The sequence below is a fragment of the Ambystoma mexicanum genome, chromosome 1p, assembly GCF_040938575.1.
Source record: "Ambystoma mexicanum isolate Mex_15411 chromosome 1p, UKY_AmexF1_1, whole genome shotgun sequence".
Classification (NCBI taxonomy): domain Eukaryota; kingdom Metazoa; phylum Chordata; class Amphibia; order Caudata; family Ambystomatidae; genus Ambystoma; species Ambystoma mexicanum.
Genome location: NC_090921.1, coordinates 1020367785 through 1020383502, shown reverse-complemented (window position 1 = coordinate 1020383502; position 15718 = coordinate 1020367785). Strand labels below are relative to the sequence as shown.

General features: G+C 44.1%; 1 protein-coding gene across 3 annotated transcripts in view; it reads right to left on the bottom strand.

Annotated features, from left to right (window-relative positions):
• The window catches only part of EDC4 (enhancer of mRNA decapping 4), a 2544921-nt gene that overhangs the window by 2146917 nt on the left and 382286 nt on the right, over positions 1-15718 (bottom strand). For all 3 annotated transcript variants that reach the window (XM_069603831.1, XM_069603839.1, XM_069603847.1), the window contains exon 7: positions 12614-12718. In XM_069603831.1, coding sequence (XP_069459932.1) covers positions 12614-12718 — 105 coding nt within the window. The remainder of the gene's footprint in view (positions 1-12613; positions 12719-15718) is intronic.

The window sequence follows — 15718 nt, the reverse complement described above, 5'->3', positions numbered from 1 at the left end:
TATCAGCCAGTCGTCCAGATAAGGGTACACTTGGATTGATTCTCTGCATAGGTACGCTGCCACTACCGCTAGTACCTTGGTGAATATCCTTGGAGCGGAGGCTATGCCGAAGGGGGTTGGTTCGCTATTTTGAAGTGCAGGAATATTCTGTGCGCTAGGAACATTGAAATATGAAAGTATGCATCTTTCATGTCCAAGGTTGCCACGTAGTCCCTCTGTTTTAGCAGTAAAATTACTTCCTGTAGCGTTGTCATGCAGCAGTTTTGTGGCTTGACGTAGGTGTTCACAAGTCCAGCACAGGGCGCATCTTTAGGTCTTTTTCGGCACAAGGAAGTATATTGAATAAATATACAGTTTGCCAGAACGATTTCTATGGCGTCCTTTAGTAGCAGTGCTTTGACTTCTTCCAACAGGATGCGTTGTTCTTCCTGTGTAGTTTGTCTTTGTCTTGGCGGGTGGTTGGCTGTTTGTATTTGCTCTATGCAATAGCCCCTGCCACAGTGGAAAGTACCCACTTGTCCGATATGATCCCCTCCCAAGCATGGGTAAAGTGAGAAATACAACCTCCTGCTGGAGAGGCATGGGAGGGAACCTGTAGCGGTTGGTCATAGTTTAGGAGGGGTGGAGCGCCCTGTTGAGGATCTGCCCCTATTTCTGGCCCCTTTGAAAACTCTGTTGGGAGGACTGCCCTTGTGAAGAACCCCAGGACGAACTTTGCCCACCCTGTTTGTAATTGAAGGACCGCTGGGAGTTCTGTCCTCTAATCCTGCGTCTATTTGAACCTCATCTCTGCCCAAAGGGATTGTTAGTGAGTTGTACCAGGGATTTGAAGGTGTCCCATTCTTCATTCGCACTTTTTAGTGCATCTATTAACGCCTTGCCAAATAATGCGTTGGGCTTGATGGGCATGTATAAAAGGGTAGTCTGTCTCCAATCTGAAACCTGATTGACGAAGCCATGCATGGTGTTTGAGTGTACCTTCTGCCACAATTCGCCCGCATTGTCTGCTACATAAAGTAATTTTTAAAAATGCAGCTTGCTACTTGTCTCCTTTCAGCAATAGTGTGTAATAGCTGTGCCTTTAGGGGCTCTGGGACCGAGTCTATTTGTTGTGTGACCTCGTCCCAATTGTGGCAATTACATCTGGATACTAGCATAGTGTTAGCTATTCTTACTTGATAGGCAGCCTAGGAAGTTACTTTCTTGGCCAGGGTGTGGATTTCCTTACTCTCCTTGTCAGGCTTTAGTTGCCCCCCCCCAATATATTAAGGGTCTGATGGGGCTGGTCTGGACATTATTTCAATGCGTGGGTTGACTGCCCTTGTCAGATTGGGGGTGAGTAGAGAAGGCTGAATACGCCTCCGGACAGACTGAAGCAGAGGGATGAACTGTGCTGCAGTTGTCTTATCCCCAAGGATCTCCTCTACAAAGTCTATCGACTTGAGCTTCTGCTGTATCCATCTTAAAAAGTGTACTGCAGCCTATAAGAGCAGGTCATTGTACTGCAACTGGTTGTCCACTGGGGAATCAGACACCAGTTGCTCGATATGGTCTGGGGATTGGATGATATATACATCGACATGATCAAATTATTGGTCTAAGTCCCCTGTGTCCCCTTGGTCTTCTGGGTCTGTAAATGAGTCAGGGTCTTGTGAGCCTTGAATCTCATAAGAAGGGTCCTGATCTACATCTTGAAATAACAAGGGATTAGTTTGTGTAGTGTCCAGGAGGGCTCTTTCGGCATCGGGCTGTTTGCTAACTGCTTCGTGTTGAGGGGGCCCCGAAGGTTGGGCAGTTGATCTGGGTGTTGATCAGAGAAATTTACAAAACTAGATATTCTCCTCATGACACTATCAAACTCTTCTGGGGTCCATTGGGAGGAGCTTGGCAACACTGAGGGAGCAGGTGTAGGTAGAGGCTCTGCAGCAGAGGTCTGTTTGTGATGCATTGCCCCTGAAAGGGTGTCCTTAAGGGCACAAAAATCCCTACTCTTTGAACCTTGTGATTTACTTGGTGTTTGTCTGTTTCGGGGGGCTGTCATGTGGTGATCGCGATGGCCCAGAGGACTGGGAATGTTCGGACCTTCCCTTCGACAACGCGTGTGGCTGATCGGTCGACAACGTTGCCTACTGTAGGCCATGGGGGATGTGCTTTGTGAGGTGTGTAATGGAGGTGCTTCAGCCACTGGGTGTCATCTCCGTAGCAGAACCGCCAGCCGGCCTGCCTGTTGGAGTCGGGAGCTCACACGTGGGAATCCATTGGATCCCAATCACCATCAGAGTCACTTAGGACGCCAACAGCGCTGGAGGCTACCTCGACGTCCATGGCAGCCTCGGCCGGCATGGCGTGGTGGTCCCAGCATCTAGTTTTGCGGTCCTTTAAAGTTTTTGGCCTCAGTTTGCAAGACTTGCACTGTTTTTCGGCGTGGCCCTTAGGGAGGCAAAGGTTACACACACTGTGAATCCTTCCAGGGAAACTTCCTGTTAGAGGAAGGACAGAATTTAAAAGGAGTATTTTCCATAGTGTATAAAGATGGCGGAATAAAGGTAGTATAGGGAAATATGTATTCTCTAAGTGAGATGGAATATGAACCTCCCCCCACTCTGCCTACTGTGCAGGACCAAGGCCCGTTGGGGCCTAGATAGGCACCAGACAAAAATGTGTCGACGACAGATGGTCTTTTACTCGAAAGCTGTTCCCAGAGCTCTTGCGGTGTACGGTTGTCAAAAAGGACAAAGAAAGACTAACTTTTAACGTTTTCTAAGTAATGACATCAGCCAAGAAGGAACTCCACGATATGCGCCTGACTACGACGACAGAAAAAAAACAATCTGAGAGACCTCGACGTGTGAAGGACCGTGGGTACAGTGGACGTCACACTAGGGATAGTATTGCTGGCACGCCCTGTCAACGTCCCTCACCGTAATCGTATTTCTGATGCCTGTATCTGTTTAGATTCACATGCTGTGCATAGGTCGACATCGAGTAGGCTGACATCTAGTGGAAGCTGCAGAGTATTACAGTTGTATTCGATAAATCGAAAAAGGACGTCGACAGGGCGTGCCAGTAATACTATCCCTAGTGTGACGTCCACTGTACCCATGGTCCTTCACGCATCGATTTCCCTCAGATTGTAATTTTTCTGACATGAGGTCGCATGAACTGTAGCGTGAGTACAGAAGTATCCAAGCAGATATGTATCAGACAAGCTCATAAGCATCCATGCACCTTCTGTCTGAGGGGAGGAAGGGTGGACCCATGTGAATCTAAGCAGATACAAGCATAAAAAAAACGATTACAGTGAGTAATGTATCCCTTCTGAGGCTTGTGGAATTTGCTTAGATCACATGATGTGCATAGATTAGCAAGCAGTGTTAGAAGGTGGTGGGTTGTGAGAAGGTTCATGAGCGAACAGATGTCTTAGAACCGCTTGCCCCACCTGTGTATCTGTCTTGGAACGTGAGTCAATGCAGAAGTGCTGAGTCAAAGTGTGTACTGAGCTCAATGTAGCTGCTTTGCAAATGCTTTCTAGGGGGACATTTGCAATAAATGCCAGAGTAGCTTCTGTGCTCCTTGTGGAGTGAGCTCTTGGCCTGAAAGGCAGTGTCCTGTCAGACAGGGAATAGCACAGTTCTGTGCACCTGACTATCCATCTAGAGATGGCATTCTTGGAAATGCAATCCCCTTCTCTGCCTGGGGCTACGGAGACAAACAGTTGGTCTGTTTTCCTTAGCAGTCTGGTCTTGTTTACAAAGTAAAGGACCGCCCTCCTTACATCTAGTGTACAGAGTTTTACCTCAGCTCAGCTTTTTGGGTTCTGGAAGAAGGCCGGAAGTTCAATGGACTGGTTCACATGAAATTTAGAAATGAACTTAGGAGAGAACCTAGGATGAGTACGTAAAACCAATTTGTCCTTGTGTACGACAAAGAAAGGATCCTGCACTGACAAAGCTTGTAATTCACTAACTCTTCTTATGGAAGTAATGGCCACTAAGAAGGCAGTTTTGTAAGTCAGGTGTTTAAGACTTGAATTGTGCATCGGCTCGAAATGGGGTCCCATGAGCTTAACGAGTACTACATTGAGATCCTATCCTGGCGATGGGTTTGAAACTGGAGGGTGGAGTATTCACTCCCTCCATGAATGCCTTAATGACTGGAATTTTCCACCACAATACTTTACTTTGAGAGGTGGTATAAGCTGATAAAGCCACATTTTAAGGCTCAAAACAATCATCTCCAATCCAGCAGTTCTCTATGTGTAATGCACAAAACTTTTGGAGAAATTTGAAAAGCGGGGCTATCCACACACTGTTTTGGATGAGGCAAAAGAGAGCTCGTCTGGTATAAGTAAGGAACAACTACTTACCTCTAAAGTTAAGAATAGGGAGACACCACTACTATACATCTCCAAATACTCTCGTCAAAGCTTCCAAGTAGGAAGAGCAATCGAAAAACACTGGAATATTCGCCAGTGACCCACTACTCCACAAACTTTTCCCAAATCCTCGATGGCCTTCAAAAGAGGTCATAATCTAAGGGACAAATTAGTAAGAGCCAAGAAACCTCCAAAAGAAAAACAAATGCTGTTGAGCACAATAAGGACAGGAACACACCCCTGCTTGGCCTGTTCACATTGCAACAATGATAAAAGGTGAATTTGTGACACACCCCCAGACGGGTAAAAAATATAAACTCAGTATTTTGCCACCTGCATCTCATTAGGCGTGATATATGCAATCAAATGCCCTTTGCAGCAAATTGTATGTGGGACAGACCACTAGACCAGTGAAAGACAATCACTGAGCAGAAGTCTAATATTAGATGCAAAAACATTAAATCTCCACTGGCAAGGTACTTCGTGCAACAGCAAAACACTGTAGCCCAAGTGAAAATTTTGGTCTTGGAAGTGGTCAAAAAACCATACAGAGGCGGTGACTACCAGTTAACCCTGTCTCGCAGAGAAAAATTTTGGATAGACCTACTGGACACTCTGAACCCTAAAGGACTCAATGAGGAGTTCTCACTTAGATGTTTCATCTGAAATACAACCAATGACTGACCTACTTTCTACCTTTTCTTGTTCTTGAAGATGAATTTGACTCCAATAAGCATTACCACCTGGTGTCACTGTGACTTTGTAACTTGGGAGTTATTTCCGCTATGAATGCACCAATGGAAATAGTCTATGTATTGACTGTAAACTAACTAAGGAAATGTATAAGATTAACGGGATATGGAGATAACTTAATCCGTATTATGCACTAACCCACAGTGGAACAATTGTTAAGCTGATGAAAGTCCGGGTCTTGTCAACCGGCCCACTGATCTAATGGTATGTTGTATGTAACATTTTAGCACGAAGTAGTCATTGACTCTTAACATGTAGCCCATCAAACTGTGACCGTAATGTAATTGACACAGACAAATTCTTTTTTTTTAAAATCTACTTTAGACTGATCGCTTGGTCTTTGTCTCTTCCTCTGTCTATGTACTTAGGTAATAGAGCTCTGGTTATTTATGTTAACTTTCCCCTGTTGTCCTTTAGCACCCACGACCACGTGCTAATATCAATCCGCATTCTGGTAAGTGAGTGTTTTTTCGGAACCACTCTAAGATGGCGTCCACAGAACTCATTGCCCTAATGACATCCTGCACGTCTTCTAAACATTTAGAATAGTCCTCTTTCGATTTCTACTTGAATACACGCAATTACTATAGTTACCTTGCACACGCCAACTTTGTAGCGTGCTGTAAGGTTTCCAGGGAGACGCCTCATACACACTGCAGCTTACTCTAGAGACGCATCGCCCGCTCGGTGACACGTGCGGCCACTGCAACCCGATCTCGCAATCAGCAACTTTCTGATAGCCACAACGAGGTGGCTACGTTTCAATCCTGAAACAACATTAGAAGGTAAGAATAGGAAGTGAGGAATACACGGCGATCACAATCGGCAGTGTACTTGTGATGGAATACTATAATCGCGATTGATATTGCATTGTTACACCTCTCAGATTATAGGCAATGATGGCGAGGACCCTCGTTTTAAACTGAAGAAAGGAAGCAGTATTGTACTTCATCACCAGCAAACCCAGGTCAGAGCAACACAGTTACCCCACGGACCCAATCTTGTGACTGAGAATAAGTAAGCCTATATTTTGCTTATATTACCTCACATGCCCTTATCTTTTTGGGTACATAGACCGTAGGTTCACATGCCAGAATAGAAATGCTTTTCAAAATAGCAGTCAGATTAGATTTGTTACTGCATAATTATGTCCATCATGGTTTGGAGGGTATTTTACATTACATATATTTCTACTCGAGTCAGAACAGTTAATCACTGACATGGTATTGTCTACTGACAACTTTCCCCTGTAAAACCCGTTTTTACATCATGTTATAGCTTTAATTAGAATTCTCGCTGAATACCCATGCACTCTACCTATACTTCGGTTCCGTACCTGAATACAGGAAGAGTCCTCCACCCCAGTATCGTCTGTGGATTCAGAAAACACCAATACATTAACTTGCCCAGCATAGGCATCTTCACCCAACTAGTATAAGGTATGCTTATTTCCATCTTCATCTATTATAATGCTAACATTGTCTATATATGGCAATATACAAACATTAGACATGAATGAGTAGATTATCTAAACATAGAGAAGTAAATTACATAATGGTCACAGCGGCTTCCTGTTGATACTTCGAGCCTAAAATGAGTTTCTTTGAAAAATCAGACACTTTCCTCTGAATGTTCTCACATAAGAACCAGCTTTATTCATTGAAACCAAGTCTATTCACCATGGTTTGCTACTAATGCTTTGTCTTGAATTCGCAGTCCTTGAACAAAAAACTTATGTCCATCTATTTTTCAGTAGCTTGACATATTCTTTATTTTATTTCACTGTTTTCAGTTCATACCTTTTGGCTCAAGAAGAAGGGATGTTGATCCCGAAACGCGTCAGCCTTTCCATTTTGAACTGTTTTCATACATGATTGATGCTCATTTGTACAGCATCTACTACTTGACATTGAATTTGTTTTCTGCATCGAATGACCCTATGACAATACAATTTCTTGTACTGATTAAACTGTTATGCTTTAATGCCTAAAACATTGTTTGTTCTTATATTTACTTTACCAAAAGAGTATTAATCGTTAAACTCTAAATATGATTGATGCTCATTTGTACAGCATCTACTACTTGACATTGAATTTGTTTTCTGCATCGAATGACCCTATGACAATACAATTTCTTGTACTGATTAAACTGTTATGCTTTAATGCCTAAAACATTGTTTGTTCTTATATTTACTTTACCAAAAGAGTATTAATCGTTAAACTCTAAAAAGATTTTCATTTAACCATCAGTTGATGGAATACTGACAGTGTGCAGGGGACGGGAGGGTTCCTACCTTTGGATCCCCTTTCTTTTCTCTACTTCTAGGTTATAGTGATCCTGTGCCAGGGTCACGTTTCCTCCCCCGTACCTTAAAACAATATAGAACACATTTATACACCACATTAACATTACATAAGTTTAGGTGAGTGCATCTACAACCCTCCGCACAATAAGCTGATAAAGCCGCCAGGTGGACCTTTATATAGTTGAATACTAGCCCCGAGTCTACCAGGTGGAGCCTATAATGCACAATGTGTGAAGGAGTACATTCTATGGGGTTTATTTATTTTGACTGGCACCAAACTACAAATCTCCTCCACTTGTCGAAATAACAGTGTCTACTGTTTGGTTTTCGTGCCTCCTTGAGGATATCCATACACCGCTGTGGTAGATTAAGATTAAGGTGTCCAAACTCTATGACTTCAGAAGCCATGCTGCGAAGTTCATTGAGTGTGGGTGTGGGTGCAATGTTGTTCCCCTGTGTTGGGTTAACAGTTTGGTTTGGCACAGGAGTTTGATGGGATCGCACATCGCCAGTTTTCGCAGATGTGGATACCACGGATGTCTCGTCCACATGGGAGCAACTAGGATGAGCGTCATCTGTTCTCTGTGCATCCTGTTCACTTATTCAGCTCATTAATGGAGTCGGGGAGGGGGGGGGGGGTTGGAGGTGATATGGGGGGTGGGGGGAGTGTAAGAAAATTTCCCTGACCAATTCATCAATAGGGCCTTCCCCTTGGAGTCTGGCTGGGGGAACCTGGATGTGAAGTCTGGGCATTGCTGGTTTTCTCCAGAAGCTAACAAGTAGAGTGTGGGGTGACCCCACTGAGATAAGATGTGGTCTACGATGCTTGAGTTTAGTTTCCACTCATGTTCCTTTGGTAGGGAAACTCTGCTCAGCGAGTCTTCTAGAGTGGAGTACCTTTTGAACGTGTTGGGAGGATAGAGATATCCCCCATCTGAGTACCCATTTCCATATCTTTTGCGGCACCTTGGACATACTTGGAGAGGGTGTGTCCCCCTGTTTGTTGATGTAGAACATCGCAGGTGTGCTGTCTGTTAGAATCTGAACCGAGTGGTTTCTTAGTTGCGCTTTGAATGCTTGAAGTGCTTTGAATACTGCTAGACGTTCCAGCAAGTTGATATGGTTCTGTGCCGTGATGGGAGTCCACAGACTATGTGGTGTGTGGTGAAAGTAATGAAGTTTACTAAAAAGCGAGCGGGACGAAACGAAAATCATCAATACAAAGGTTCATGCAACCACTGTTATATTTTAACACTATAAACACAACAAAATTGCAATAGTTGTTAAATATACGGAAATTGCATGGTACGAAAAAAGAGGCCGCCACGTAAGGTCACGTGACACACGGAAACATATACAGAGAAAATCAAAATGGTGATTGACAAGGGAGGACCGCCAGATGGAAAAAAAACAAGTAAGAGACTGCGTGAGGGCAAACTCCTTTAGCGTCTCTAGGAAGACCAGGGTTACCATATGGCCCTTGAGTAATATCAGGGTTACCATTATATTCTGGGAGATCACGGTTTCTTTAACCCACCGCCTGGAATAGATGTACATGTATAGAGGTCTGTTTCAGGCACAAAACTGTGTGTAAATGTCTAACAGGCGCAAACAGCCAATTGCCTCTCCCACTCTCGTTCTTTTCATGCAGACATTTCTGGATGACAGGAAAGTACCTGAGGCCAATACCACGGGTAGAGTGCATCACCTCTGACTACTAGACACAATAAGATAAGGGTAAATCGGAAGTCAATCAACCCACATACCCTAAAAGGTAAATTATTTTACTGGTGAGAAATATTTAACAGAATAGACCAAAACGGTTCCGCTCAGACTAACAACATGTATGTAACTCTTCATAGGTACAAGAATAACAGAACGTGAGATGTGACTGACAACAAAAGCATAAGCCAAATGGAGACAAAAACAGCAAGCTAACAAGATATACCTCACAAATAATAGTAAAATTGAGAGTACGTGGGCTAAAAAAGTAACAAGGGCTTTTCACTTAACAGGCCTAGAAGTAGTATGATGGTAGCCCACATATGAGAAAGTGGATTGATTAACCACAGGAAGACAGGTGAGCACAAAGCACCAGTCGACCCCTATACAGGTTTGCAGAAATGAAGCATCATAGAGGTCCCAAGAAGGGCTACTGATTGTGTCCCCTCTTTATTTTCCCTATCCAGGGCACATGAAAGTCAATCTTCAACGCCTTGCAACAACCCGGAATCCTCCTGAGCCCAATAATAGGGCACAGAGACAGTAATGAAAAAATGTCTTGAATTGTAATATGAAATGCTTTAATATATACAGGGTATTAATATCCTGAAGAAAGCAGAAACTTAGTTATAACAGCTGAAACCGGTCAGCATAAGAAAAATAGGTTTGGGAATGATGACCCAAACCCCGACACCCACCATGAGTGAACGAGGGTGCCGCCAAACAACATCAACTGAATTACTTTTCAATAAGTGACAACAAAAATAAAAATTGTCGGTTTTTTTAAGATAACTTAATCGACACTGATTAACTATAAGTATTAATAAGACACATCGCTTGCAGGCGATACGAATAAAACTTAAATTCAACCTGCAAAGGGTGTGCACTTCTTTTTAGAGACAGGAAAGCAGTGAGAGAGGATAGGGCCAGCCTCTTGCATGTTCCCCCAACCTAGATGGGCGTTTCACCAGCGCTCTCTAGGGATACCAATATCTACACGAAGGGACAGCAAAATGCTTTGCATAGGGATATGTATGTAAATGCAGGGATTCAGACCATTAAGAATACATTTTAATTGCTGCTATAGCTGGCAAGCAAAGTGGCATTATTTGCTATTCTGGTAAAGTATGCAGCAGAGGTCGTGATGCGTTTTCCCAGGGTGTACAATTTTTGCACTTCTTGTTAGTGGGTGCTTCAAAGGTCGAGAGTGGAACGCCTGCTCTCTTCTGTGTAGGTTTAAGTACTAGGGAGTCAGACTTAATGTGTCCCTTAATGTAGAGGGGATCTGAAGGCCTTCTCTACCCGTGGGTTAACTGCCCAAGTAAGGGAGGGGGTAGTTAGTGAAGGGGAGGCCGTCTTTTTGATGGATTGCAAGAGTGGTGAGGCTTGGCTGACAAACCTTTTTATTTCCCACATGGTCAATCCCTGTGGAGCTGGATTTGTCTTTGTTTATGGCAAAGTGTTTGGCAGCCTTTTTGAATAGCTCATTAGTGAGAGGCTGGTCCGCAATGGCAGAGGAGCGACCAACTTCCTCTACCACAGGGTCAATGAAAATGAAATCTGGGTCGTCCTGGTCCTGTAGTAAGTACCCTCCCCATCCTGACCGGGGTCTTCTGCATCATATATCCAGATGTCTTGGTCCGCTTGCATAGCTTGAGTGTCAGCAGAAAGAGGGCTCCCCAGATATCAGGGCAGGAAGAGAAGTGCCACTGTAGGAGGTGCAGGAGGCTGCTCATTAAATTTACGAAGAATAAGACTTTCCCCCATGTTGTCCTCAAATTGAGACTGGGTCCAGGATGTAGCAGACAGAAAGGAGAGGGGTATAACAGGGGTGACCTTTGGCACAGAAGGCTCCTTTGGGCTCTCCCTAGGGCGCTTCTTGTGAAGGGCGGAAGCTAGGGGCGAGGATTCTTCCTCACTCTTCAGTGGTCTAAGAAGCCTGTTTATCGTGGGCAGGGAGCTCCTTGGGGTGTTTTTCTGCATGCAAGTGTGATTTATGCTTTTTCAACAGCTGTTTTGGCGTCTGCGCCTCAGGCGCTGATCAGTGATCATGCGCACCTTTCGCAGAGTGTTTATGAGTGCCATGTGGTAGACATGTGGTAGACCAGTAGGCTGAACCTCAACAGGCGTGGTTGACGTGATGTGTAAACCAACTGTGCGCCGCCCTCCGTTAACAGAGTTGTCAAGGGATGGCTGGGGGAAGTGGGGGGGGGGTGCTTGTGGGAAGAGGTGTGTGCTGCTACACCAGCATCACCAGAGGCCTTTCTCATAGCAGTGCACTGTGACTGCTTATCGAGGCTGGGGACAGGCGTTTGGGAACTGGAAAGTTGCGTGTGAACTGTAAAGTTCTGCGGTAGGTCTTCGAGATCGGAGTCTCAGCCTTCATGGTCCTACTCAAAGATCCCAGCTGCGGACTCTGACACCGCCAACATGGTATATGCCGGCCACCTTTTGGTCCTGCGCTCCTTTAGGGTCTCAGGCCTAAAGTGCTTGCACGCAGCACAACGTGATTAGAGGTGGTCACATGGAAGGCAGTGGTCACAAACTCATTGTCTACACACAGGAATTTCCTGTTGCACTTGGGGCAAAACTTAAAGGGAGTGCGCTCCATAATGGAAGGTGGACAGAGAGGCAGCAAGACATGAATAGTAGGGGCAGGAAAAGGGGGTATGCTTTCACTGAAAAGGAAAGGACCACTCCCCCAAACTCTCCCTACTCGTTAGGCCAAAGCCAGGTGTAGGCCTGGGCCGTTGTCGGGGTAAACGTCCGGTTCGGGAGCTGGGATCAGCCGTTGAGAAACTCAGATTATCAGCCGTCAAATTATTTCATTGAACACAAACGCTAGATGTTTTTAGAAGAATCTAACTCAAGTAGCACACAGCTATGGACTGCTAGAGAACGTGCCACAATGGCATAAAAAAATAATCTGAACGACCTAGACGCGTGAGGGATCATGGATACAGGGTACGCCAAACTAGGGATAGTATTAGTCACGCCCTGTCGACATCCCGTTTTGAACTTCAAAACTTCATGTGCAATACTCGGCCAATGCCAAGCATGTGATTCTAAGCAGATCCACAAGCCTCAGAAATATATATATCTGCAATCTTGAGTGAACAAACCTTCATTTGAACCTGTACATTTTATACTATAATGATGTCACTTCACACACCCTGCAGAGAAGTGTATCTAGGCAGTTTGACCACAGCTATTGTAAGTAGACCAGAGAAATTTAGTAGTAACTATGAGCTTACTTAGATAAGGGGAGGTCGGGATGAGTGGACCTCACCATAAACTTGAGGAGACTGCGCCTGACAATGGTCCTTTTGCCCTACGAAGTGGTGGCAAGGCAACATCAGAGTGCTTCAAAGGAGGGTTCAATAGGCCAGCCCAGAAGCAAACTTGGTCACAAAACATTTTTAAAAAATTGTAGACAGACAATTGTGTGCCATACTCACTGCATTGTGGCCCTTTACAACAATAAAGCCTTCTTTGATATCGGTGACCTCTACTGGCCAGGAGTTGAAGCTGTTTCGTACAATGTCTAGATCCCAAACCTCTGCCTGGAAGAGAAGCAGAGAATTTCTTATTGAAACATATCCTGTATCCATAAGAAACTCAGCTATGGAGTTGAATGTTATTACTGAGGGAATGTGATAGTATGTGCATGGTGTTTTGGTTGCTTTAATGAGATCACTGCCTATAATCATCAATGCAACAGCTAAGGCTTCTCTGAAACCCAACACACTGCTTTGCCAGCATGCCACACCCTTAACTGTCTACTTTGCATTTGCCAAAACCTGCAACCAATGCTATTTCGCATCATCGAACCAATTACATGGCTATGCTCTTGTACCTAAATCTGAGTTGATATTATCCAACGTAGAATAAGCAGATGACCATACATACACAGTAATTCCCGTCTCTAGAATGCAAACCACCATATATTCCTCAATTTGATCAAGCATGGTTTTGCTAATGCACCTTAACTTGTAGCAATCTGATGCAGAAAAACAGAGATCACCATCTGCTACACCAACACATCTTAATGCTGAGCTACTAGAGTCCCTGCGCTTTCTAAAAAGGTCAGTTTTACTCTACCCTTTACACAAATGTCTGTGTTCCTGCAATTGTTACTACCACATACAGAAACCTGGCTCAATGATCTGTCTGGACAGTTCTTTGCCAAGCTTTTCAATACACCCAAACCATGGCTACACTCCAACCAAAGGACACAACCACCTCAATCCTTCCCAGCACAAGCCAGGATGGCATGTTTGACAAAGACCTTTCATAACCCAACTGGCAGTTCCGCTTAATCATTACCTTCAAAAACACTGACTGAAAACAAACAGCCTGAGAAAGCTCTAACCGATGCTGCAAGATCCTAACCTTCAATGATCAGTGCCATCTCTACCAATAAATTAGCAAAACAGGTCTTAGTTCTTACTAGAGGAGTAAAGAAAATTCCCAACAGCAGTGCTAACTTGCCAAAACTGGGGGATGAGTGGGGCGGTGCTGATCTAATGAGATCCAACACAACCAAATAACCTGCTCTACAGGATAGTTTTGCAGCCACATTTTAGCTCAATGTACCTTTCATTCAGAACTAATATTCATTTGCTTATCAGTCTGGTCCCACCAAAAAAAGGACAGTCCACACCAAGCTTGTATGCAATTCTCCTTTGAAGAGTACCACAAGCAACGCCAGACATGTGCTTATGCCATGTTCAGTATCACCAGTGAGGTGCAGCTGTGCTGCTAAGTCTCTCTACGCACAAGGAGGTCCACATCTGGATTACCCTTCAAACCTAGAGTGAAACACCAAGCATATCAAGTTTGCCAAAACTGAGGCACTTCCTCAAATGAGAACCACCAGCCAAATAACCCCTTTTGGTCTACACCCACATTTTCCTTCACTGCACCTTTCTCAGAGGATCTATGTACCAGTCATCCTTTCCAGCCAGTGTAATAGTGTCAAATGAAAAATGATCTTGTTGCTTAGTAGACTACAAGTAAATCCTTCATGTGCTAAGTCAGAAACACAGATTTATTCCAAGCATAAAACTTCTTAGAAGAACAAATTACTTACCCATGGTAATATTCTTTCTACTGGATGTTCCTCCCATGGATTCCTCATCTTTGAAATACTGATATTCTGCATGCAATCTCAGAATAATTTTCAACAGCATAGGGCGCTGTGCAGCATCGAGACTATGTCCCTAAAACAGTATCCATCCCTGTCCTTGGACGGGACGTTGAGGGTATAAATAGCACGCACTGCACTTGTTTCCTCAGTTCTAGTTTTCTCCTCTTTCTGCACAAGCAGACTGGATTACTAAAACCTGTTTTGGAGTTGAAAAAGAGAGAAGTATATTAAAAAGTGCACCCACAGTTGGAGGGGTAGACTGGGAGGGCGGTGAGGAATCTGTGGGAGGTACAGCCAGTAGAAAGTATATTACCAGGGGTAGGCAATTTATACTTCAAATGGATTGTGTCCTCCACGGATTCCTCATCTTTGATAGACCCCCCCCCCAATAGAAATTTCATAAGAGGGGACCAGTGGATTTTTCTAATTTGTTTATATTGTGCCAAACAGCTTTCCCAAACTTAGAGTGCTGATCAGACAAGGTGTCCAGACTGAAAAGGTGTGTCTCGAAGACCACATTGTAGTATTACAAATGTCCTGCACTGGTACACCTCTTTGCAAAGCCGAAGTGGTTGCCACTTTTCTGGTTAAAGGTGCCCTTAGATTTTCAGCGGCATCTTATCCAGCTATAGAATAACATTCTGAAATGCACAATGATCCAACGTGACAAAGATTCTGCCCCTATATTCTGTGGGGTTCCCCAGGGCACGTTTGTCACTGGTGTTTAATATTTACATCAAGCCACTCTGCGACACACAACTGTCTGCACTGGATGGTACTTATGAGACGGATGCAGACACTATCAAGCAATGGATGTCTTCTCATTGGATTTCCCTCAACAGCTCAAAAACGGAGTTATTGATCTTCGGATATTCCCAATTTAAGCTCAAACTAGACTCTAGACACTCAAGATTCGTTATTGTGGACTGTACCATCTCTGTCCTCAGTAAAGTGAAAACCCTTGTCTATTTTGAAGCTTGAAGCATCATTAGGTGCGGATGACCACGTTGGTAACATCATAAAATCTCTCAATATCATCTAACACTTATCAGAGGAAAATTGTTTTATCCTTTCTCGTGCCACGATACTCCATAGTATACACTACTGCAAAGCTCTTTAAGGGGGTGCTAGTAAAGGTTGTATTCAGACGCTGCAAGTAGTTCAAAATGCCACCATTTGTACAGCGAAAGGTCTCTCCTGCAAATCAACACATCAGCAATCAGGAAAGAGCTACATTGGCTACATTGGATACCCATGGCTGCCAGGGTGCAGTTCAAGATAATCTCCATGAGACAAATGTCTATACAGTAACACTCCCATATCTCTCAGGGATAGACGGATAAGACATCCTTGTGACTTCAGAATCAGAAGTCAAAAGAGCTTGATGTCTGCTGCCAGACTAAAAGGAAATGCC